Raw genomic sequence first — 26,493 nt, forward strand, 5'->3', positions numbered from 1 at the left:
TACAGAGGGGAACCAGACAAGGATGCCCCCTGTCTCCCCTACTGTTTGCTATATTTATTGAACCGCTCGCATCAGCAATACGTCAGAACTCCAGTATCCATGGTATCCACTCATCCATCGCTGAACACAAGATCAATCTATATGCTGACGACGTTTTACTTTACTTGCAACAACCTCAGAGATCATTACAGGAAGCTTATAATTGTATTTCAAAATTTTCAGCCCTCTTTGACTACTCAATCAACTGGTCCAAATCAACAATACTACCAATAACGGACAAAGCATGGGATCCTGCAGACCATAAACCCCAACTACCCTTTTCCATAGGAAATATCAAATACTTGGGCATAAACATCTCACCTAAATTGTCAGAGTTAGTGCAACTGAACTTTGATCCACTTCTGGATAAAATCTGTGATGACCTGAAGCGCTGGACCAATCTTCCTATCTCTCTGATGGGACGCATAGCAACAGTTAAAATGAAAATTTTGCCTCAAATTAATTACTTATTCTCCATGATCCCATTCAAACCCACAGCAAAATGGTTCCAGAACCTAGATTCTGCAGTCACCAAATTTTACTCCAAAAACAAACAGACAAAAATTAGCCTCACCACCCTTCAAAAAAATAAATCAGAAGGAGGACTTGATGCACCGAACTTTACAATCTACTACCTGGCAAATCAGCTACAATACATCACCAAATGGATAAACCCAGAGGCAGATTACAATTCGTGGTTAGAAATAGAACAGGACGACTGCCTCAACATATGCATTTCGGACCTGCCCTTCATTACAATCACCCTTAAGCGTCATAACTGCTTCCAAAACCCCATTATTGCCGCAACCCTGTCGGCTTGGTGGAAGAGTCTAGAGACCACAGGATCCCTGCTGGAACCCTGTGGGTTCTCCCCAATTTGGCACAACCCTGACTTTGTGAATAACAAAGTCCCTCTTCACCTCAGCACTTGGAAGCATAAAGGAATAACCCACCTCCATCACCTCTTCCAGGGGAACTTACCTATGAATCACAGAGATTTATTTGATACGTTTGAAATAAGAAATGGAAACTTCCTCCAATACCTACAGGTGACCAAGACAATCAGAAAGAAAATCCCAGTGCTCCAGAACTGCATACAGCCACCACAATTCGTCACCAACATTAAAAAACTCACACCGAAAAAGAAGAAAAACCTCTCTTTAATATATAAGCTGCTATCAACCACACATTTAATACATGTACCAATATCAAAATGGGAAGCCGATCTTTCCCTGTCTACAGACTTTGATTTCTGGACTCAGATCTGCCAAAATATATTTAAAATGACCAAAAACTCGAATTTACAGCTGATCCAGTTTAAAGTACTCCACAGATCACACACAACTCAATACAAGATGTATAGAATGGGCTTCTCCCAATCCGACAAATGTACGCAATGCACCCAAAACTATTCAGATTCTTATTTCCACGCTCTCTGGCTCTGTTCTCCGGTACAGCACTTCTGGTCACTTGTAACACAGAAACTCGCCTTAATTTTGGACTGCAGAATCCCATTAACCCCTAACTTGTGCCTCATTGGTGACCTGGAAACAATCAGTCTTCCTCACCATCTATCACAATCTGTCCTTGTAGCTCTCACCATCGCCAAGAAAACAATCCTTATGAACTGGAAGAACAAACAGTCACTAAACATTTCCCAGTGGTTGAACCTTCTTTCCAATTATATATCATTGGAGAAAATATCTGCTACCCGAAAAAATCAGTTGACTCTGTTTGCCAAAAAATGGTCTGTATTCTGCGACTCCCTCAACCTTAATTTACATCTAGACTTTGCCTGCTAGCTTTTGCCACTTCTGTTCCACTTACTGTAATGCTATAATAATATTTCTCTTACAGTGATGAATGTCGTTATGGAAAAGATTTTATTGCCCTCTTCATCCAGGTTCACTAAGGAGGATCCCCGGACCACAACACCTTGAGCATGCATTAGGGGTGCCCTACTCCTTCTCACCCCTGGGTTGACTTCCGGCCCTGAGCGGTTTACCCGGCTGGCCTCCCTCTCCCCCACGTGGGGTGGCGATGGAGACTTGCCTGGGGTTCCCTGTGGCTTCGGCGCTTGCTCACTTTCCTGGGGTCGTGGGGTATCGGTGGCCGACTCTCCCTGGATCTCCTGGTGGGCCTTGGCGGTCTGGGCTGGCGGGCTCCCTGTCCCCTCCTCTCCCTCCCCTCTGCAGCGCCCTCCTCCCTTCGCCCGGCTCCTCCTCCGGCCCCTCCTTCCTTCCGCTGGTGCCTGGGCCCTCGCTGGTCGTGGGGGGCCTTCCTGGGGTCCGGGGGGCCCCGTCGGTCGGGCCACGCCCAGCGCCTTGGGGTCGGAGCCTGAGGGTGTGGGCGGCTGCCTGAGTACCACCCTGGGCGTGTCCGGTCGCTCCGTCGCGCTGGGGCTGGGGGGGCTGTGGGGGGTGGGATCTCCGTCCGCCTTGGGGGCACCCCTGCCACCCCGGGGGGTGGATGGGGGGGTAGCTGATGCCATTGCTCGGCTGGTCGGTGTTGGTTCTTCGGGGTTTCCTGGGGGTCTGTCGCATCCTGGTTGCTGTTCTGGGCTGGGGGTGGGGTCTGGTCGGGGGACTTCCTGAGTCCTGGGGGCCCTCGCCCCGTCTGTGGGTCCCATGGGCAGCTGTTGCGCCTTGGCCCTGCTGCCGGGGACTTGGCCCTCACTTGCCTGCCTCCTAAATTGCACTCACCTCACACTCCACCATACACTATGTCGCCCATTACAACCAAGGCTAGATACACCACACACACCCATCCCAAGTTTTTAATGCACCTCACCTTAGGGGTCCACCCAGGATCGGTCAGGGTCAGGGCAGGCTGCAGGACAGTAGTGTGCCATGGACACCTGGAGAGGTGTCCATGGCTGCCCTGCAGGCGGGGGGTGGGGTTTTTGGGGGGGGTGTTGGCGGCGGTGGGTGGACGGGCTGCGGTGGCTGGGGGGTGTGGGGGGTATGGGGGGCTGCTCTGGCCTGCACCGACTTGTGCTCGCTTGGTTGGTCTGGGGGTGTTGGTCATCGCTCGCCATCTACGCTGGGGTGTGGCTTGCCCCGTGGCTACGGTGGTTCTCTGGTCCTGTCACCCATGCGCCCCACACTGGGGTGGAGGCTCTCGGGCGCTGGGGCTTCTGACCTGACTCTGGGCCCTGGTAATGGTCTCACTCATATTTAGGAAATGCCCACATGCATGTGTGTTGTCACCTGCCCACGTGCTGGATCACATCAAAAAGAATTGATGAGTCCCGGCTATTAAGGGCTGGATTATTGTTTTCACTCTATCACTACGTGCCCTATGGCAGACTTCTCTCCTTCCATTGGGACACCCTTACCCCCCCTGGACTCTCTCATCTCTCCAGAGATGACTGTACCCAGTCATACTTGAGTGAGGTGACTTGGGAAGCATAGAACCCTGCACTCCACTAGTTCCTACTAGCACCACATGTATCTCCTCCACTGTCCATCCTTCTACATCTTTTATTTCCTTTGTTCCCCCCCTCTATCCACTGAGGTGTAGCACTGCCCTCCCTGCCACACAAGGTCACTACACTCAATAAAGATCAACAGGACAGTTCTCAGGGAGGGCTGGTGATGGTCACACTCACGCACTGAAGTAATAAAGCTTTCAGCTGCAAGAATATAACTGCATCAACCTCATATAATGTTGACACCCTGTGGTGTGCAACTATGCAGACAAATGCAGACAAAAAAAAAAAAAAAAAAAAAAAAAAAAAACATTGCCATTACGGTAATGATGATAATAATGATAATTTATTATCTAAAAAAAAATATGAATACACCTCTGTTTAACTGGTACTATGAATAGAACATGCTGTTGTATTAGTATTTGAATTCACTACCTGACAAGCTTAAATTCACATAATTCTGAAGTCTCATAGAAGGCCAAAACCAATGATGTAGCAACAAAAAAAATGGCAACTCAGAAATAATAAATAAAATCAAATATTACTAAACACCATGGAAACAGGAGGAAATGGTGTGAATGTGGGTTTCTTTATAGATGCAGTAATTAAAGCATTGTCTTATTTGTGGAAACAGAGTAGCTTACATGTGACTGAGTGAAAATAAATACTTGTATTTGTGTCCCCATGGTGAAGAAACATATCAGCTAGAGCACAATCACTAATGGAATCCTTTTTGTCCATGCACAACTAACACATAACAATAACACTAAATGTTCACATAATCCCTGCTGTTACACAACAGTCTAGCCAATCCATACTTCAACACATTAACAACTTAGAGAAAAAAGAGAAAAAGATGAGAGATAATACTCACACTTACCAGCTGCAGCACATCCTCATCTTTTGGCACAACAGAGAGCTCCAGGATGTTATCACTACAAGAAAAAAAATTAACATTCAAAATCCCTCACAGAGAAGTCAGAAATCTGTATTTATATACAAGAGTCACTCGCCTGTTTTGGATGAGTGTGATCACTTGAGAGTAGGTTTTCCCCAAAATGCTCTCCCCATTCACCTTCACCAGTCTGTCCCCTACAGTGCAGACAAACATACAAATTCAGAAGAATTATGAAATGTGTAAAAAGGGATGTATTCGTGCAACGGTAAAAGAGAGAATGTGTGTGTGTCCAGGTGTGCACTTATTTTCCTGTATATAAGTATTTCTATGAATTCCTAGTCTTACAATGAATCGGCAAACGTTACCTCAGCAATCTACTCTTGACCCAGGAGTATAACTGGCTGCAGACGTCATACATTTCCATTTCTCTGCCGATGACACCCAGCTATATTTGCTTACTACTATATGAAGTGAGTTTAAAACAACTCACTTAGTCAAATTCCATATATTGCCTAAAGCAAAATAAACTTGGATAATTTATTTATTTATTTATTTTTACACAATTTTACCGAACACACAAATAAGTGTGGACATCTGTGTCTGGTTCCCCAGTTGAGTGTGAAGCTTTGAGACATAACCCTATTCAAGTTTATTAAGGCCATTGAAGACATGTGTAGAGTTTTTATCCAATACATGAACAACTCTTCAAAACCAAACCAAAGGATGCTGGAAAGAGAGTCCAGTTATATTTTCCAGTGCCTCTTTTGCATCTAATGAAATGACCGTGGCTTTGGGTGGCTTTTGTTGGGCAAGACTGATAAGGTTTATAATAATAATGTACTACTACGGATGCTGTCATCAATGGATGCTGTCTTAGTGTTCCTATTTTTAATGCAATCTGTTTGGTGTGAGTGAATATGCTAATTCACTCAGGGTAACTATTTCTATTCTAGTTGCTAGTGCTTTGCTTATGATTTTTAGGTCAATGGTTAATATCTTTAGAAGAAGAAACTGGAGGGATGGGTTGGGTTGGGTCTTAGGCTTAGGGTCTTGAGTTTAATGGGCAACAGAAGTAGCTGACTGAATCCGCAAGTGAATAGAGATGCATTGTCTTATCAGAACCAACCAAATGAAGCAAAGATGACTGGATGGTGCTTCACAGTACAGACTGGAAAATTCATAATCATGGTCAAATATTGTATTTCCACACTTTAAACACAAAGGTTGACAATGCAAGTTAAAGAATTTGGGAAATGAGAAGAAAGTCAGCCTCCACTTTCAGTGGCAGATGGTGAGTTACCTACAATTTAGAGTTCCGCACATATGTACCGAAAATTATAATAACATTTTCCTAAAAATATAAAATAATCTGAGCCCGTCTTCACAGTCTGAAGAAATTTAAAAAACAATACAGTGCTTCACTTTGGAGGTAAACATCGTCTTAACTAAAGATTTTTGGTGAATATCCAATAACATACCCAGTGCAAGAGGTTGTACCAGTTAATTTTAAAATGCAGTAGTGGACCCACTGATCAGTAAATCACACACATACTTCAGCATGTGGCACATTCTGGGGATTGAACTGTTTACCCTCTGCTTCGGGGACACTGCCCTTAATATCAGCACAGAAATATTGAGGTAAATTCTACATCATTACCTCTCATTTAAGAATGATGTTTTGAACTCTTCTGTTGCGTCCCATTTAGTTTTTACTTTGCTTTCAGTTTTTCAGAGTTGATTTTATTCGATATGACGTTCATTTTAGTGTGTGTCTTGTACCTGTACGCAGTCCAGCTTGCTCGGCGGGGCCATTTTCTTTGACACCCTTCACGAAGATGGTGTCTACTGGGTCCAAGGAAGAATGCTTACATCCAGCTTGAAGGTGCACAAAGATTTGTTTATTTATTTGTATCCTCATTACAGATTACTTATATATAAACACAGACAAAAGTATCTTCCAAAACAAGAACCTAATGTAATATCAGCTGACTTCCCTGTCCATGCTGCTATCCAATGCTTTGCATAATAAGTTGGATTACATTCTACTTTAACAGACCACACAACCATGATTAGGGGCTGTGTCTTGTTTTTCTGGAGCCACATGGTAAGGATCACAGTGGTTTGAGTGTTTACATCCACATGTAATGTGCTGTTTAGAACCACTGCTTGTTGCTGGTGGAGTTAATGACCATTAGAACAACCTACTATTATTACTAACCACAGTTTTCTTAGTTAGAGTGTACATTCCCAGCACCATGCTAATATTGGACTCTGTGAACTCTACAGGGCTGTTATCAAACTGCAATATTCTCACACTGATAGACTGTTCATTGACAGTGAAGATTTGAATTATGCAAATATCAAATCAGTGCTTCTGAAATTCCACCAACACATGACAACAAGAGGACTTAACATACTAGATTAATGATGAGAACCTTTTAAAATAGTATGTCCCTTCAGCTGTTAACTAACTAAAAGATAAATAAATCTAAGAATTTACAAATGGCAGTACACAAACTTTAGTGTAGTGTAATTATTGATGTTGTCCTGTTGATATGAGGAGCTGTGTGGTTAAGTAGTTCCTCAAGCACTGGTCTCTTTATTTAGGTTTATGTGGTAAAGATCCATTTGAGACATTAAGTGTTACAATATTCTACTGCACCCCAGATAATGTCGGGGTTTATTTGAATACAGAGCGTGAAACTGAGATCAGCTCTGGGGACACATGTTAATGTCAGGCCTGAGCACACATACCTAAAGCTGGTCACTTGTGAGTGAATTGCACAGATCAGATCTTAATGCAAGATCTGAAGAGGCACTAAAATGTGAAGTGCCCTTTCCACTCCCTTTTTCTTTCCCTCATTTAAATGTTGTTGTTTTTTTGTTTGTTTGGCAGTATGTGAATGTTATGGGTGGGAGAGATTTGGCTGATAAAAAATAGAAAAAAACAAACAAACAAAACACTGTAATTGAATGCGTCTTGTAATATTATACCTTTCTTGAATAAAAAAAATTTTGTTGCACTGGAACCCGAGTGACTGATTGACACCTGATGTGGAGCACCTGGGCCCGGTGTTCTGCAGCTACTTAAGCCCTGCCTCTGATGGTCTCAGTCTCTTCCTGCTCCGACCCAACTCACAGCCAGCTCCTATGCTTTTGTCTTTTGTTTCCCATTACAACACTCGCACACATTACATTTACCCATGCATCCACATCCTCACTACTGATTCCACTGACTTTCACATCCCGCCGGTTTAACCTGCTATCTTTTGGTATTCGATTATTTGCTGTTAAATAAATTACTGGTAAACTCGCTCCCGCTCTTGTCCCTCCCTGTGCTTTGTTGCAACCACTGAGCCGGGTTGTAACAGTGGCTAGTTTGCAAAAATGTACAAAATCGTCAAGCACTCACCTTTTCCAGTTGCATTGCCATTCTCCTCTTCCTGTAGGAGTAAGAGCAGGTGACAGTGGTGAGTGCTAATATAATACAAGTAGCTGGAATACCAACTCCCTGTTAGACTGCCTGTCTCACTGGGTCTATATGTTAATACCAAGTACAATAAGTATGTTTGTTCTACTTTTTAGTGCTGAAATCTTAAAATAACAACTTAATTCACTTATGAATCTAGCAAGCAACTTTGTTTGGAAATGGTACAAATTAGTGATAAACAAGACTCCCGGCCATCATTATCAACTCAAAGCAGAGTTGATGAGGTGTTTCAACCTGCCAGTTACACTGAAGTGTTGCTGAGCCCAGTTACACTCACTCCTGGCCACAAAGTTGTTACCATGCTGTCTACAGTAATGTGTGCATGGTATGCAGTAGTGTGTGTTGTGTTGTGTACTATTGGGGGTATTTACATTCAGAAACTATTTATTTTCTCCAGCACTGCTGTTTCTGGTCCCAGGAAGGATTTATTCTTACAGGCTTGGTGTCCAGAACGTTTTTTTATTATTATTATTTAAAAAGTCATTCTATAAATTTCTATACAATATATGTTTAGGCTCATGAAAGATTGACTCCAGATTATTCACCTATCAATCAAAGATGCAAAGTGAGTGAACAGAAAGAAAAATCTAAATTACATCAGCATTTGGCGTCCCTACCCTTTGTCTTCAAACCAGCATCAATCCTTATAGGTACACTTGAACAAAGTCCAGGATTTTGTAGGATCATACTTAGTGCAGCAGAACTGTCAGAGACCAGTAGGACCCAGGTACACTTGCCCCGACCAGAAGTGGTCTTCATGGAAGAGTTGCAGCCAAAAATCCATCACTCTGACATGAAAACATGGCCCAGAAACTCAACTATGCACAAAGTGTCTGTAAAGGTTCTCAGTCATTCAGGTCATGGTAATCCAAAAGGCGTTGAATAAGGTCAACTGGACTTGTAGAATTTCTTGAAGATGTTTCACAACTCATTCGAGTAGCTTCTTCAGTTCTGAGAGACTAGTGCGAAATTGAGTTTTACATAGGAAAAATCTGTGGGAATACCCACCAGAAACTTGCTAGACCAGAAACTGGGGTCACTATTTCCATAATGGCTGAGTACTTACCTGTCGTTGAATGGGGGAAGAGAGGAGTAAAGGAAGCCATCTATGTCAAAGTGGAAAAACCTTCTCTAAACAGAGAAGATGGACTGAGATTTAATTTACCATCTATTTATAATTCAGTTTTGACTTCTGTCCCCAAGAAGTTTTAACACCATTCACACCTTGAGCCTGGAGGCTCCCGCTGACAATAGCCTCATTAGAGCTCCATTCATAGAGTAAGTAGCCTAGGCACACAGTTCCCCCCATTCAATGACAGGTAAGTACCAGCCATTATGGAAAAAGTGACCCCGGTTTCTGGTCTAGCAAGTTTCTGGTGGGTGTGCCCACAGATTTTTCCTATTTAAACCTACTAGTCTCAGAACTGAAGAAGCTACTTGGATGAGTGGCGAAACATCTTCAAGAAATTTTACAAGTCCAGTTGACCTTATTCAACGCCTTTTGGATAACTATGCATGAAACATAGGAACTGGGGTACAGAAACATGGCAGCAGGTGTTCTGGACTGATGATTCAAAATTTGAAATATTTGGCTGTAGCAGACGGCCGTTTGTTCACTGAAGGATTGGAAAGCGCTACAATAATGAGTGTCTGCAAATGGATTTGGTCAGGATTAATGGTGTCCTCAATACTGAGACATACAGACAGATACTTATCCATCATGCAACAACAACAGGGCCCCAATGATGGGCCCCAAATGTATTCTGTGGCATGACAAAGACCCCAAACATCTTCATCTTTACTCTGAACTATCTTCAGAGTAAAGAAGAACAAGATGTCATGGAATTGATGGCGTGGTCCCCACAGAGCCCTGATCTCAACATCATGGAATGTGTCTGGGATTACATGAAGAGACAGAAGCATTTGAGGATTTTGAGCCTACATCCACAGAAGATCTATGATTAATTCTCCTAGATGTTTGGAACAACCAAACACTCGACTTCCTTCATAAACTGTGCAAATGTACCTAGAAGAACTGATGCTGTCTTGAAGACACACCAAACATCAATTTGATTAACATTTCTCTTCTGTTCATAGATTGCATTTTAAATAAACTATAACACTTCCATTTTTGAAAGCACTCTTAGTTTATAAGACACACACACACACACACACACACACACACACCTGCCTAAAAGGTTTGCACAGTACTGTATATCTGAGCCACATGGGCCCGGACAGTGGGTGGATGGCTGAAGCCATATGAGGTTCGAGGTCTATGAGCCTCACCAAAGAAAATTCTTTACCTTGACACTGTGGAGGGAGGACGCTGGTGGGTAGATGAGGAAGTGCCGCAGAGTGAAGCCAAATCCCTGTGAGTTCTTCGGGAGGAAAATGTTGCGTTGGCCCCACCATGACACACCTTCCACTCCACCTGACGGCAGTGGTTGATGCCTGTTCTCACTGGATGACACCATGTCATCTCTCAGTGCTTTAGCCTATTGAGAAGAAAGAATTTTTATTTATTTATTTTATTTAAAAGAGGGACATTGCACATTGATTGACATGCGTACAAATTAGAATAACGTAAATGTGCCAGATATAGCCATGCATTTTTATTTTTAGTCCCTGGCAGGTTGAAGGTATTAAGAAGAACACTGAAGCTTATGACACACAAGAACACATATTAAGTACATTAAAACACATAACATAATAATAGTCAGTAGAGGATTAAGATAGGATATGAGTACAGTATTGATTGTCTAGTAACCATGTTTTTAAGTGTTTTGTGAAGTGTTTTGTGTTGTTGTTGTGTTTCGTGAGTTAAGAGCTGGTGTATCTCGTATTTTAGGTACTGTGTTCCATGTATGTGATACTTGATAAGAAAAAGTAGGCTGCCCAAAAAGAGCTTTCCTGGACTGCACTCTGTTTCTCTTTTGAAGCAAGTGTTTAATGAGTAATTATTGAGTAATGATTATCATTTTGGTAGGAAATTAACAGACCAAATGATATGATGTGAACCTTGAAGTATATTGCAAGCATCATTTTCTTGTGTTTCTAATGTGTGGTCATACAATGAGGAATCTGCTCAGATTTGACCAGGGCAGTCCACAAAGCCAAGAATGTATTAAACAGAGGCTGATACAAATGCATTCTGTGTGCAGAGCTTGAGCAAAACTGTATTAGATGGAAAGATATACCCATATACCCGTGGACGTGCATGATGGAACCAATTTGTTATACAATTATCACATAACTCAGATTTCGTATTCAGTTTTACTTATATATATTGTCAAATAACAATACAAACTGTCTCAATACACTTTACAAAATTTGATCTGAAACCCAGCCTGAACCCCCCAGAGTAAGCACGAAGGTCATCTTTTTTAACTTCCTTTTAAGAGGAAGAAATCTTGAGCAGAACCCAACTCATATGGAGGGACCCATCCGCCTAAGACCAGCCTGGCAGAGACAGAAAAGTGAAAGAAGGTAGAGGATAGGAGGATAATATGTCAACATAAAAAAAAAATATATAATATTGTTCTGAACAAGCTGCATTTAGTCCGACTACACATGTTCTAACATAGTGAGAAAAAAAATCTAAATATTGGAATTCTAAATGTGTTTTTTTTGTGCCAGTGTGTTGCCACCCATAGAACTTGTTTGGCATCTATATACTTAGGCAGGAAGTAAGTATAATGTTTAATGATTCATTATTACTTTCTAAATTCTCTCTTCTTTTTGTTTGTTAGATTTAGACTTACACAGACTTTAATGATCCACGAGGGAAATTACATTGTCACCGCAGCTTTGTTGCATATAAAAGTAAACACAAGAAAGATGAAATAAAATTAGATTAGATTCAAGTAAAATAAAAATAAACAGTGAAATCAAAAAAATTACAGAATTAGCATTAAGAAAAAATATACAAAAATAGTTGGCAAAACAGTGTCCGATATGGTTGTTTGGTCAGTTGCATAGCAACAGCGGTATGGATCGTGTCATCGTATGATGTTTCTCGTCAATGGTGTCTCCTTGTTGTTGTCTGCTGAGGGACGGATGTAAACGCCAACGGAGTGTGTCTGGTCGTAGAGTCAGAAGGTGGGCACAGACATACTGTGGTCCTATGAGCCAGGTCTCCAAAGCTGTTCTCATAACACACTCCCTCTGGGTCCCTTCAAGCGCACACAGTCCATCCATCCCGCCACCAAAGACCTCATGTTCCCCTTGAGGACAGAAACTCCTTCTCCGCTCCTCCAACTCCAGTCTGGTATCCCCAGCACTTCTTCTGAAGTTTAGCGGGACTCTCAGGCCTCACTCTGGGCAGCTCAGGGGACACGGACTGCACTAATAGAAACACACCAACAGAACACAATGGCTGCTCTGCCAAACTCCACAACCAACAACACAGCGAAAAGGTAAAAAAAAAAAAAAGACAAAAAAACGACCAAACCATTTGACTGGTTCAAGGCACAGAAAAACAACAACAAGTCAGACAAAAAAAACAACCATTAACACACAAAGAATAACCTAAACAGGTTATACAAAGAATAACCTAAACAGGTTATTCTTTGGTGAGCTAAAATCTAATCTCAGTAATATCTCAGTTGCAGTTGTCTTTTCCTCAAAATAGGAGTTGTATTTAATCAGATTTACATAACCCGACAAGATGATTACAATGTTTGATTTTACAAAAAAATAATAATATAAGAATGTATCATTTTATAAATATGACAATGTATTATTAAGTTTTACTAAGCCTAGTCTTACAAGCATCAGTAAACCAACATTTAGCACCCCCTTCTTATTAACAATCCTTATCAGATTCTCATTCTTGGCGAGGGAGGCTTTTACATAACATCAGTGCTGACTGAAATACAGCTCACCAATACCATGGGCTGAAAACTTCGTTTTGTCCTGTGCCCTCATTGTTTATTGTATATGCCTTAGTATTTAAATATCAAACATTATAATAATCATACTCAGACCAAAGGAAAGCTGAACAGGGAGAGAAGCAGATTGAGAGACATCCTCCTATCTATCCACAAACACAGCTCTAATCCAAACTGACTGATAGCAGTGTATGCTGATTCCAGCTGGATGCAAACACACAAATAGACTGCGCTGGAAGTGTTCTGATGTTTGATGCATGCTTAAACAGATAATACAAAAGCACAACCATTCATATATGCATATGCACGATATGACAAAATAGCAGCATGCGTCTCTGTGCATCATCTGCATTCAACAAATCACATCAGCGGTGCATTAGATAAAGGAGGCACAAAGACATGACATAACACATGTGTTCATACTCAAATGAATCAAACACCATGCCTTTCATTCAATCTGCCTCCAAACTAGGTATACTGCAGATATTATGTTGTGGATGATCTAAGTATTTAGTATGCAATCTGCTTTTCATAGAAATTGTACACCAATAAATAACAGTGCTGTTTAAATGTCCCTACTCTAAGCAAAACGTGCACAACTGATCATGTGGTCACATGATTTCATCTGTATAGTAAACAACAGGCAGAAACTGCTGTTATGTTCACCTCAAATTTGTGTTTGCTATCCCAACACAGGTTAATGCCACTCTTAAGTTTAATGCTAACAACATAATTTTGTGCTCCCTGTGACCCTCACATGGTTGTCAAGAACAGTCAATAATTGTCTCCTTCTCCCTCAAAGACCATAGACTAGACCAGACAGGAAAGGTTAAAGCAAGCATCCTAGAGGAAAAACACCTGTCCACAGTCATCAGATCAGACAAGGGATGAGAGCCCTTCAGAATGATAAAAGCCACGTCTATTTTTAGGACTGAAGTTAACTCTTATGTAAAAGCACAGACCACAGAGTACATGGGAAAAAAGAAGACTTATGTATTCATGTTATCAGCACTGGAAGTTTTTCAAATGTTAGAGTACATAAGTTCATGTGGATTCAAGGTCATTGTATAATTTAACTTGTAAAAACAATGAGTCAAAAAACAACACAAATACAAAAAGACACAAAGTAAGATATCACTGTAAACATTACATAAATTGTTAGCTAGTAATACGCCACTGAACCTACAGTAATCTAGACCTATCAGGTTGCTAGCTGGCCTGTTTATTTAGAAAACAAGCATCTGTAACAAAAAAAAAATTGCATGAAAATCCTTTGGTTGTGAAAGTTAAACTTTGCAGCCGAGTTATTTTGCTTTAAGCTGTTCGTCTACATTGAATTGCTCATATGCTAGGGTTAACATTGTCAAATAGTTGGTGATCTATGTCTGTACAAAATGAATGAATGAAGTAATGTTACACCTGCAACTTTGACACTGTAAATGATATTACTGACACAGGTGTATTTGTTGCAACTCTGCAACAATACCCACAGAGCATGAGACTGTCTACTGTGGGGAAAATGTCTGTATCCCAGTTCCTGGGAGAACTGTGCGGTCATTACTTGCCACTAAATGTTACATTTTTCAAGGTTACAAGAAAAATAGAGAAGCTGCAGAACCAGAGCCTTCAGTCTGTGTGTTTTCATATATACTTACAACAGGATGCATTCTAGTTATTATTATGATAAATACGTATTATAATATGATTAAAGAATGAAATACAATACGTTGTAATGCCTGCATGATCATATCCATCTTCAATGTAGATCACATTTCCACAATTAAAAAAATAAAAAAATTTAAAAAAATCCACCAAATATGTATAGATGTAGTTGTGTTGAGAAATACTGAACATCCTTTGAGCAAAGTTGTTTGGTGACAACAGTGAAAACTAGTGCAGAAATTCAAGAAAATAATAGACTGTCAGCAGTAGGCAGACTTCAAATGTCTCTCCAATTTCCTGTTTTAAAAATGAGAAATATCACTGTAACTGCTCAACTAGTACAGACACCTAACTTACAGAGGTTTTGTAAGCTTGTGTGGGCTGGAGCTTTTTGGGACAAAGATCAGATTGGTGCTGCCCCCCCTGCATTGTCCAAATGATCAAGCAAGGTGTCAGAGCTTCATATCTGCCCTTGATTAAACCTTGAGACTTATCTGGATATCTCGTCCATGTTGTCCACACTCAGAAGAGACATCCTCATGAATGATCTTCATCACATCATATTTTGCGGGGTCCTGGAATCAATAGTACTATTTCAACTATTTATAACTTGACCTAGAAATATTCGGATCAATAGGAGGAACAATAATATTTATAATTATAATGCAGAGCTCACAGAAAAAGTCAAAATGCTTCAAGTAAGAGTTATCTTGATCTGTTAACAGAACCAGTAAAATAATGTGCTGAATATGACAAAAAATAAACAACAAAAAATGGAGCAGGTCTTTTTTCAGACAGGATAGAAAGGCCTTCAAAGGTAAATGTGTGCATTCAATAATATGTAAACATAAAAACGAAGCATGAAATGTGACAGTCAAAATTATTTTATCCCTCATATCTTCAACTGTGATGACATAATGTCCATGTGTCATGTTACGTGCATGCCTAAACACTCAGTAATATCACACAACAATAATATTTCAAATCGTGCAAGGTCAAAATAAAGCATACATATTTACATCTCCCTCAGCAAACAGAAAAAATAGCAATGCATCAGAACTAGGGATGGGCATCGAGACCCAGTTCTTTTAAAGAACGGGTTCCGACTGGCTTTATGTTGAAAGTCATTCAAGTCATTGACAACAACAAGGAAGATGCGATGGTGGAGAGATTGAAACAGTTGAAAAGTTTGGCTTCAATTTTACCAGAGTAATTCATCACTATGGAGAGCATGTCACTGCATCTGACACTTTATATTGCACTTTGTGAGGTATGGCTTGGTTGTGGCTGCTTGGTCATGAAAAGCCATTCCATGAAGCTCTTTACATGCTGTTCTTGAGCTAATCTGAAGGCCACATGAAATTTGGAGGTCTGTAGCAACTGACTCTGCAGAAAGTTGGCGACCTCTGCGCACTATGCGCCTCAGCATCCGCTGACCCCATTGTGTCATTTTACATGAACTGCCATTTTGTGGCTGAGTTGCCGTTGTTCCCAACTGCTTGCACTTGGACTGGAATTTTTGACCTATTTTTTCACAAATGTTTGTAGAAGCAGTAATTTTATACACTTGTATCCATAGAACTGATTGGAGCATCTAAAGTCAGTTACACTACTAAGTGTGTAGAGGCAGGAATCTTCAACATAGGGGCTGGGCTATTACCATGAACTTGGTTTGTAACAGTTTGGCCAATCAATTTGTAGCAATTTCAAAAACCCCAAAAGTGGCAAATGTCAGTGACAGGCTTCCTCCTACGTCAATGAGTTAATGAATCAGATGAATCATATTATTATATCCAATAATATATTGGATTCAACTAGTCAGATGTCTCCCTGAAGTTAAAATGTTTGGATGTTGTTTTGGTAACTAAAGTTAGATGCCTAAATTAAAGTTTTTATTTAGTTTAGAAAGTCTCTCTTAACACCAAAAGAAATATATAAGGTCGGAGGCATACCAATGACTGAAATAACACCAGTCTCTTAGTTGTTTGTGGGAACTGCACTACTGTAGCAATTGTATCTCTAATCTAAAGTTAGAATTCAGTATTCCTTAGGTAAAATATTGGATCAAGAAAACTAGTGATAAAACATTTCAAATTCAATAGTGCTGCATTTTTATAAAATAACCAATTACCCAGGACAAGTGTTTGTGCTGTATGATCCTCAGGGAACCTCGTCGTCGTGATGCAATAGGCTTCAGATGGGGGGAGGGGCAAGACGAAACATCCCTTAAAACTGACAGCCAGATACAGCGAGGTTCGGCATCACTACAGTCCACACCAACAGAACACTGAAATTGCCACTCATGGCCTGACGGAGCTGGTGCAACTCCCGACACCCTCAGCATAGCACTGAAACATTTGAACTCAGTCAGTTATAATCATCAGATCAATGGATGTAGAAAGACAAGCCTATTACGTGTTCATCCTCGAGTTGGACTTAGCTTGAATTTCGGCATTTGTATATACTTCTCTATAAACTCCTTTGAGCAACTCAAATTTTGATCATGTTTCGAAGGTCTCAAAAATAGGTGGTCAAGCCATGATAATCCAATCCAGTGTCAGGAAAGCATCCAATATCTGATCGGATTAGACTTCTTTTGTCTAGTTTTGATGAGTCGACTGTCTTAAATTTAACTCTCGTCACCAATTTTCGGAAACATATCCATTCCAAACTAGTTACGTTCCCCTCTTCAAGTAGCGACGAAGTTCAGTCAGAACAGTTTTTAAGAGTGAGAAACAATCCAGTCCCGTTGATAAAAGATCCAGTGTGTCCCCTTTCATGCTGGCTGTATAGTGCGTCAGTGGCTGTGCCTCACTATCTTTATTGCTTGCTAAGTATAGTCCTCCTTCTCGACGACTCTGCCATGCCTGACTCTCTTTTTTATTCTCCCTCTCTGCCCCTTGGGTCTATTCGTTCACATCCTTACACATACTCCCTCTCTTTTTTTTTTTTGTCCAGCCCATTGGTAAAGTATAGAAATGCTCCTCTGTGTGTGTGCTTGCGTGTGTGTGTGTGTGTTTGGTCTCTGTGTCACTTCCTTTTAGATTCACAAGGCTGATGCTGACACTATAAACTGTAAATAATATGCTGATTTATAATAATGTTAAGCAAAAATAAGAAATGTTCTATGGTTCCACTTACATAAATGTCTGTTCAGATGTTAAAAAAAAAAAACACAGCTAGTGCACTTTCACAGTGTCATGCCATGATAAACACTGAAGGTTACAAAAACAAGCAGAATAAGGTGACATTGGCTATGACAATTTACTACTATTTACTACTATTAGCTGCATAGCTACACTCATCTGTTGGTATTTGAGTTTGTTTAAAGAATTATCGTGTACATATGTCATGTTTAGGTCAATGTTTAAGTCAATGAGTAAATTAAATTAAATGTTAAGTCTACTCTGAATTCCCTCATACTTACCCACAATCTACATAACATTGAGGGACTGAATTAAATTTGGTGCTGGAGCTGGAAACATGTTAGCATAGACTATGCTAACATGTGCCAGTGGTTTGGCCCGTGGCTTATGAATCTACATATCAAGAGATACATTTCCTTATATTATAGTTAACATTAACAACAGCCAGAGTGCAGGTTTTCCAGTAGTTTTTTTTCTACATTTACTCTCCACCAGTCTTGAGTATGTGAATAAAGTGTGAAAATTTACACAATATACAACTTTTGAATGTTCCACCTTTGCCACCTGCATGCTGACCTTAAGGGAGGTCCTGCCGTCGTTGCTGCTAGTGTGAACACATCATAAATGGCACAATACTCATTGTACTGTTAATTAAAACATTAAATAAAATTGTAACCAGGGTCAATAAAATTGTGAATTTGAGTTTTTTTTTTTATATTAACAATTGATTTCAACGTGTGCTACTTGAATATCTCTATAAATGTGAATGTCAGTTTCTATGTGTATGCATGTGCCAGTTCTCCTCAAGAACTACACAAACCGCTACAGTAGTTCTGTCACCCCTTTGGACCTATCTTTATTGACACTTGAATTCAGCAATGAAGACAGGCAGTGGGAGAAAGGCAGAATGAAGATAAGTAGGGAGAAGAGGAATGTGGAGATGCTAAAAGAGGCTGACAGCACGTAAACATCAGGCACTGTATCTTCACCTCCTGGCTCCTCTGGACTTCCTCTCCCTTGCCCATTCTCCCAACACCTTTTCTAATTTCTACATTTTTCTGGCATTCTTTCCCAAATCTGACCATGTTTTCCTTGACTGTGTTAGGAACTAAATATGTACTGGAAAAAAACAGCTACCTGTGTTTCTGGAATCAATGTATGTGCCTGTCTTTTTGAGGGCTGTTGATTTAGAACAGGTTCTGTGAAAGAATTTTTGCCAGTGATGTTAAACTTACTGTGAGAACTCAAAAAAAATGCCCTGATTCTCTGTGACTGAAGGATAAAGGCAACCAACCCACACAGTGGGTCCAGGGGAAATGCATCTCTCTTCAGTGATAATAGCGCATAGGTGAAACTGCTTGTATCTCTGAGAGGTGAGGTGCCATAGGTACTATCAAGGAGAGCAAAGTTGAGCTCTTTAGATTTTTGCCAATGAAAGTAAAAGTATTAAAACCACACAAAATTTTCCTGTCTACCCATATTGAAATACATACAATCCAGATTTACTGCATCACACAACAAAAAAATTTTGAATTCCAAACATGACACCAGTAAACTAAACATACATGGGGTAAAATCAGCATTGAACACATCACAATTTTTCATAGTCATCATATTTCTAAAGGTGCTATTGACACCAGGTGTTGGTAACAACCCAAGTAACCCATACATAGAAAGAAACCAAAACAAATAAGTTCAGAAATGAAGTTATGTGTAATAATGTAAAATAACAGAGGGAAAAAATATTGAACACATGCAGAAAGGGAGGTGGAAAAAGGCATGGAAAGCCAAGACACCAGCTGAAATCAATCAGTGATCAGAAAGCCATCCTGCCCCTTGTCAGTGCAAATGAATATCAGCTGGTCCAGTCCAAACTGATGGCCTATAAAAAGGTGTGCCATTACAAAGGTGTCACACAAGGAACATCTCATGATAGGCAAAAGCAAAGAACTCTCTCAAGACCTTCACAACCTTATTGTTGCAAAACATTCTGATGGCATTGGTTACAGAAGGATTTCTAAACTTCTGAATGTTCCAGTGAGCACTGTTGGAGCCATAATCCGGAAGTGGAAAGAACATCATTCAACCATAAACCGGCCACAAACAGGTGCTCCTCACAAGATTTCTGACAGAGGAGTGAAAATAATTTTCAGAAGAGTTGTCCAAGAGCCAAGGACCACAGAAGGATTTCTAAACTTCTGAACGGATTTTAGGACAAAATACACTGCACATCACCCCAAAAACACCATACCGACAGTGAAGTTTGGAGGTGGGTACAGCGAATGCCCTGGCCACAGACCGCTTAGCTATCCGGTACCAGGCAGCTGCTTCCGGAGACCCACAGGCTAACCATGCCATGTAGGCCTCCTTTTTAATATTGACAGCTCCTGTCACCTCTGCTGTCCACCGCGATTGCTGCCGTTACTGCCATGACCAGTACCACTGACCTTGCGGCCGCAACTCGCAACAGCCGCCTCGACAATGATGGAGCGGAACATTGCCCATTTGGACTCAATGTCCCCCACCACCCCCAGGACATGGTTGAAACTCTGTCAGAGGTGGGAGTTAAAGACCATCTTGACAGGTTCTTCCACCAGGCATTCCCAGCAGACCCTCACTATTTGTTTGGCCTACCAGGTGTGCGCCACATCTTCCCCTGCCATCTGATCCAACTCACAACAAACTGTGACTCGCACAGAACTCCAATAACTGAACACCACTCAACTCACATAACTTTAATAATAATAATGCATTGGTTTTATATTCACTTTTCCATTGTTAGGTGCTCAAAGTGCTTACAACTGTATGCATTATTTATTCGCTTTCAGAGTCACACCCTGGTGGTGGTAAACTACCTCAGTAGTCACAGCTGCCCTGGGGCAGACTGATGGAAACGTGGCTGCCAATGTGCGCCTACAGCCTCTCTGACCACCACCAACATCATTCACTTGCAGTCATACACCTGGGGGCAAGGTGGGTTAAGTGTCTTTCCCAAGGACACGGACAGACTAGGGATAGGGCGGAATCGAACCACCAACCTTTCAGTTATTCTAACATAACATAAATTGTTAGGTCACAAATATTTTGCATTTGAGGGAGAATGAGGAGTGAGAGGAATAAGAGAATGGGAGGAAAGAAGAACAAAACAGAGAACAAAAAAAATAGTTTCCAGACGCAACAGTCAGTGAGTAAGGAGAAGACAAGGGTGACGGAGGAAGAGAGGGAGAGGAGAACAAAATGTTACCTAACTCTTAGTGAACTGAGAAAACATCAGATTTACTTCTTCCAAAAATGTTCACATACAATTTACTGTTCATCATCTGACATTTATCAGAAATTTTATTGAATAAATGATTCATTTGAATGATAAAACATTAGAAAATGTCAAAAAATGGTTGTTTATCTGTCCACACATTTATTTTTGTTTAGTTTTTAGTGTTTTTTTTTCCATAATCGTTTTTTTAACATGTACAATGATTATGAAAACATAACTGACTTAATAATTAACTGACATTATTAGCCTCTTATTTTTCTCTTGTTTGACCAGTTGATCAGCTGTAATTCCTACAGAAATGTGCTGGTTCTGGGTCACATCAAGAAGAATTGTTGAGGGCTGGACAGGGCAGGGCTGGTTCCCAGTGGGTCAGCAGGGGCCCGAGACACCACATTAAAAAACAACAATATAATAAAAATAGGTAAAAATGAAATGAATAAATAAATCAGTGTCTTAGAAGATTTATCTTCCCTAACCTTCCTCCTCCCCCTCCACTATCTCCCACTATCCTTCACTATAGTAATTATTATCACTATAATTATTAATTGTTTTGTATATGTCTGTTGGTTTAGTTTGTTTTATTTATTATTATTACTTTCTTTTAAATACTTATTAATGGAGGCATTATTTTACTTCATATGTTCTTTATATATCCTTACTATAACATAAATAAAAATGTAATCATTATTATTATTGTATTAACTGGTAAACATACAAATTATGATAGGTCTCACACACACGCACACACACACACACACACACACACACACACACACACAAAAGGTCTGTTTTAAAGCACAAACCAAAGAATAATTAAGTAGTAATTGAACTTGGCAGCCAGGATTAGAGCTCGACTGCATGCTAATGGGAGAGTACTAAATATTAATTTGATGATGTGATGGTTTATTTATTTTTTGTTCAGTTTGGAACACTTTGTCTGTTATTTGTTGATTTTGATACGATGTTGAGACCTGACATATAGAAACTGTCAAGAATTTAGTTTTATTCGTTTTTCCTATAAACAATAAACTAAATAAATATAATTTGTATTTGTTTGTGTCTATGTAATGCAGTCACACCTTTTGAAACAGAGATATTTCATGGAAGATTATTGGTTTCATAGAGATCAAAAAAGTAGTGTGAACAGAAATGACATTTTGGTGGTAAACAAAACCAGCCACTACAAATTTAACATTACACATTTATTTATTCTAGGTATCACTATCAGTTTGCTGGAATGCAAACACTGTTTGTGTGTTAAATCATTAAATTGTCTTATTAAATTTTAAAAGCAAAACGCTGCCATATTTCTAACTTATTACATCATACTGTATCTTCAGTTATGTAGATCTAGATCACCTCCTCATTTACAAAGACCTGCTGCTAATTTCAACAATAAGTGGCAATGTAAACATATTGAAGAATCTTGTCTTGTGAATAACGTCCACAAGAGGGCAATAGGAAACCATACTTGAAATGAAATGGCGCGCATTTGTGGTTAAAAGTTTCATTTATATTATTACTTTTTCACGTTCATTGTTTATTTTAAGAAGTTCTCTAAGGGGGTTTTATGATCTTCAACAGATATTACAGATTCGCTATCTAGCTATCAGTATCCAGTAACAGTATGGCACATTGGCAACTACAGCACCTTAAATTTTCATCTACAGTAAATTTTAACTGGATAAGAGTTCCTTAAATTAAGCGGTATTCTCCATTTAAAATAAAATGTTTACAAAAATCCATGTGTCAAGCAATGATGATGAAGAAAAAAAATCACATTTGTTTGCTTGTAGAGCTCTTGCATATCTAAATATAAGGGGACACCATTCCTGAAATGGAATTTTCTCCGAGTGAAATGCTTTAACAGAAAAGAAAATGTATTCAAATAAAAAAAAATAAAAAAGGGGAGCATGATTTTTTTTCTGCAATCTGAATTACAACAGCTTATCTTTTGGATCTAACCACACAGGCCTGCCTTTGTCCCCTGCGTGCGTTAAAGAGTCTTGGCAGCCCATGACTCTGTCACCAGTTTGGCGCTTTTCTTTCCTTGGACCACTTTTAAAAGGCACCTACAACTGCAGACTGGGAACCCCCCTTAAGATTTGTGGTTTTGGAGACATTCTGCCCCTGTCGTCTAGCCATCAAAATATGTCTCTTGCCAAAGTCGCACAAATCCTTCCACTTGCCCATTTATCCTGCTTCTAATACATCATCTTTAACACATTGTTAATTTGCTACCAAATATATTCCACACACATGCCATAATCAGTGTTATTCAGCTGACCTGTCATCAGCATCATTGTTTAGATAGCTGAGCATAATGTGATAGCAGATTGCTAGTATACAGTGGGGGAAATAAGTATTTGATCCCCTGCTGAATTTGTAAGTTTGCCCACTTCCATAGAAATGATCAGACTCTGGTTTTTATGGTTGTTTACTGGTTATGGGTATAGACAGAATATCAGTCGAAAATGCATAAAAAACACACAATCTAAAAGTTATGAATTGTTATGTATTTTATTAAGGGAAATAAGTATTTGATCCCCAAGCACAACACAAGTCAGTACTTTGTAGAGAAACCTTTGTTGGCAAGCACAGCGATGAGACGTTTCTTGTAGTTGGTCACCAGGTTTGCACACAGCGCAGGAGGGATTTTGGCCCATTCATCTTTACAGACAGTCTCTAAATCCTTCAAGTTTCTTGGCTGCCTCTTGGAAACTCGGAGCTTCAGCTCCCTCCACAGGTTTTTGATCGGGTTAAGGTCTGGAGACTGACTAGGCCACTCCATGACCTTAATATGCTTCTTCTTGAGCCACTCCTTTGTTGTCCTGGCAGTATGTTTTGGGTCATTGTCATGTTGGAAAACCCACCCACGAGGCATCTTCAGTGTTCTTGCTGAGGAAAGAAGGTTTTTGTCCAAGATGTTACAGTACATGGCTGCATTCATTGGCCCCATAATGCGGTGAAGTTGCCCTGTACCCTTTGCTGAAAAACAGCCCCAAAACATGATGTTTCCACCTCCATGCTTAACCGTGGGTATGGTGTTCTTTGGGTCATACTCACGTTTTTTCATCCTCCAAACACGGCGGGTCGAGTTAATGCCAAATAGCTCAACTTTGGTTTTGTCAGACCACAGCACTTTCTCCCAAGCCTTCTCTGAGTCATTTAGATGTTCACTGGCAAACTTAAGGCGGGCCTGTACATGTGCCTTCTTGAGCAGGGGGACCTTGCGGGCACTGCAAGAGTTCAATCCATAACGGCGCAGTGTGTTGCCAACTGTTTTCTTGGTGACGGAGGTCCCAACTGCTTCCAGATCATTAACAAGCTCCTGCCGTGTTGTTTTAGGCTGCTCCCTCACCTTTCTCATCATCATCCTCACTCCATGAGGCGAGATTTTGCGGGGAGCTCCAGACCGAGGACAGTTGATGGTCCTTTTATGGGTCTTCCACTTGCGAATAATGGCACCAATAGTTGTCACCTTCTCACCAAGCCTTTTGCTGATGGTTTTGTAACCTATACCAGCCTTGTGCAGGTCTACAATCTTGTCCCTGACATCTTTTGACAGCTCTTTGGTCTTGCCCATGGTGCTGTAGAAGTTGGAATGTAAGAAACTGATTCTTAGAGCAGGTGTGCTTTATATACATGACGAGTTAAGATCAGGAGTATTGGTAATTAGTTGACTGAGCACAGCTGTGTGCCACATGCGCACCAGCCAATCTGTAGGAGCCTGAATTCTAAGTGAATTGTTGGGGATCAAATACTTATTTCCCTTAATAAAATACATAACAATTTATAACTTTTAGATTGTGTGTTTTTTATGCATTTTCGACTGATATTCTGTCTATACCCATAACCAGTAAACAACCATAAAAACCAGAGTCTGATCATTTCTATGGAAGTGGGCAAACTTACAAATTCAGCAGGGGATCAAATACTTATTTCCCCCACTGTATTTCAGCTACTTGAATTCAAGTTCACAAGTAATAATTGAAATTTAACCAAAAGCTACAGAAGCTTTAAGCAAGGCAGGTGAAAAAATGACAAATTAACATTTCGTTATAGATACCGAAACACTGAAACATTGCATGCAACTCTCTCAAACATGTTTGTAGCTAGGTTTTGATTCTGTGCTAAGGAAGGAATATATTTCTCTCCACAATGGTCCTCCAGTGTTGTGATGTATGCGATGGAGGCTTAACCACATCAACCAAAGCAGACAGCACCAAAAATAGATGAAACTAGGGGCTTTGCCACTTAAGAATAATAGGGGTAAATTATGAATGAAGTGAAGTAACTTTGTCATAATAAGCTTTGTTAAGTTTGGAAAACAGGCAGTGAATTAACATCGCTAAACTTTTCTACTGTAACTAATAATTGTAAGACTGGTACAAAAGCAGCGTGTAGACCATCAAATGCCCTTGCTAGCAAGCTAGCCAAGAAGGCTAGCAAGTCAGCCAAAGATATTGTTAGCTGAACAGCATTTGAAATCATATAAATAAAGGAACTGTGAGGCTTATATATCAAACCTGAGGTGATACTGTCTTGAGTTGAACTTGTTTGTAATAAAAAAGTAAATCAAATCAGACATAAAAGCAGATAACAAATAAAATTTGAGGCTATATATTGGTTTTAGATTTCTATAAATGTTAAGAAAGGATATGTGTTGTAACTAAGTTACTTAGGTGTGTCTAATTACGTGGTGCTGATAGCAATGGTGATGAACAAAGAGTGTCCATTATCCAAGATGGCTTTACCTTTCAGTTGACCTGGTGAAGGCATCCTCTTTGAAATTAGCACTGCAAAGACGAGATGAAGTTGACAGTCCCCCAATCTCATGTTCTCCACCTGCTGGTTCAGTTTGGCCACATCATGGCCATCTGCCGAAAACTGTGCAAAAATATATATATTGCATATGTTTATGTTCCAGCCAGTGTTTTGGAAAAGTGACCTTAAAAATTAACAATAAAATGTTGGTGTACCTTACAAACTTATAGAACAGTATAACTCATTGTTTAACTATCATCAACACGTTAGGACATTGTTTTTAGCTAGAAACTGGTGAACTGATGATTTTCATTTTCAACATTAAATAACTACTATTGCAAAATATTTGAACAGCAAACAGCCACAACAAAATCTCTGACATTAAAAGTACATAACACTGACCATCTTGTGACAATGCAATGTTATTCTAAGAAACCTCCAATTGCGTGGGTGACATGAACCACCCACCCACGGACGGACGGACGGATGGACGGACAGACGGACACACACAAAACTGTTAACTTATAGAATCTATAAAAAGCCTACACACTTGCATAGCAGTTGACTAACTTAACATAACTTGAACCAGAGCAGTTCGAGAAATTAACCCACACAAACCAAATAAATCATTTGACAAAAATCATAGAGAAAGAGTATACAAGCCATATCACCACTTTGAGTATTGTAATTAAGTTTTAAAGCTTTAAAACAAAAGAGACATTACTCCCCAAAGCATGGCACAAAAAAACCTGGCTACAAGGTGAAGCTCAAGCCTCCAAGAGACCATCACCGGCTCCCTCCGGTACCTAAAGTATTCAATCTGCAGCTTGAGGACGCCAGAATTAAAGGTGAAATTTCTTGAACGTTACTGTGACTGCAACTAGTGGTGTAGATC

At 40.1% G+C, this 26,493-nt stretch overlaps 1 protein-coding gene across 6 annotated transcripts in view; it reads right to left on the reverse strand.

The window, feature by feature from the left end:
* The window catches only part of LOC125022447 (rho GTPase-activating protein 23-like), a 53,493-nt gene that overhangs the window by 14,143 nt on the left and 12,857 nt on the right, over positions 1-26,493 (reverse strand). For 3 of the 6 annotated variants that reach the window (XR_007114456.1, XM_047609113.1, XM_047609112.1), the window contains exons 2-6: positions 10,164-10,355; positions 7,780-7,810; positions 6,147-6,242; positions 4,483-4,561; positions 4,344-4,404 (exon numbers count right to left, since the gene is read on the reverse strand). Coding sequence is in view for 5 of the 6 variants with exons in the window: in XM_047609113.1 (XP_047465069.1) it covers positions 4,344-4,404; positions 4,483-4,561; positions 6,147-6,242; positions 7,780-7,810; positions 10,164-10,355 (459 nt within the window). In the remaining variant the exon portion in view is untranslated. Of the gene's footprint in view, positions 1-4,343; positions 4,405-4,482; positions 4,562-6,146; positions 6,243-7,779; positions 7,811-10,163; positions 10,356-25,588; positions 25,722-26,493 lie in introns of all 6 variants that reach the window. The other 3 variants (XM_047609115.1, XM_047609117.1, XM_047609114.1) reach the window with 2 other exon arrangements.

This window comes from Mugil cephalus, chromosome 16 (genome assembly GCF_022458985.1).
Source record: "Mugil cephalus isolate CIBA_MC_2020 chromosome 16, CIBA_Mcephalus_1.1, whole genome shotgun sequence".
NCBI classification, from domain to species: Eukaryota; Metazoa; Chordata; class Actinopteri; order Mugiliformes; family Mugilidae; genus Mugil; species Mugil cephalus.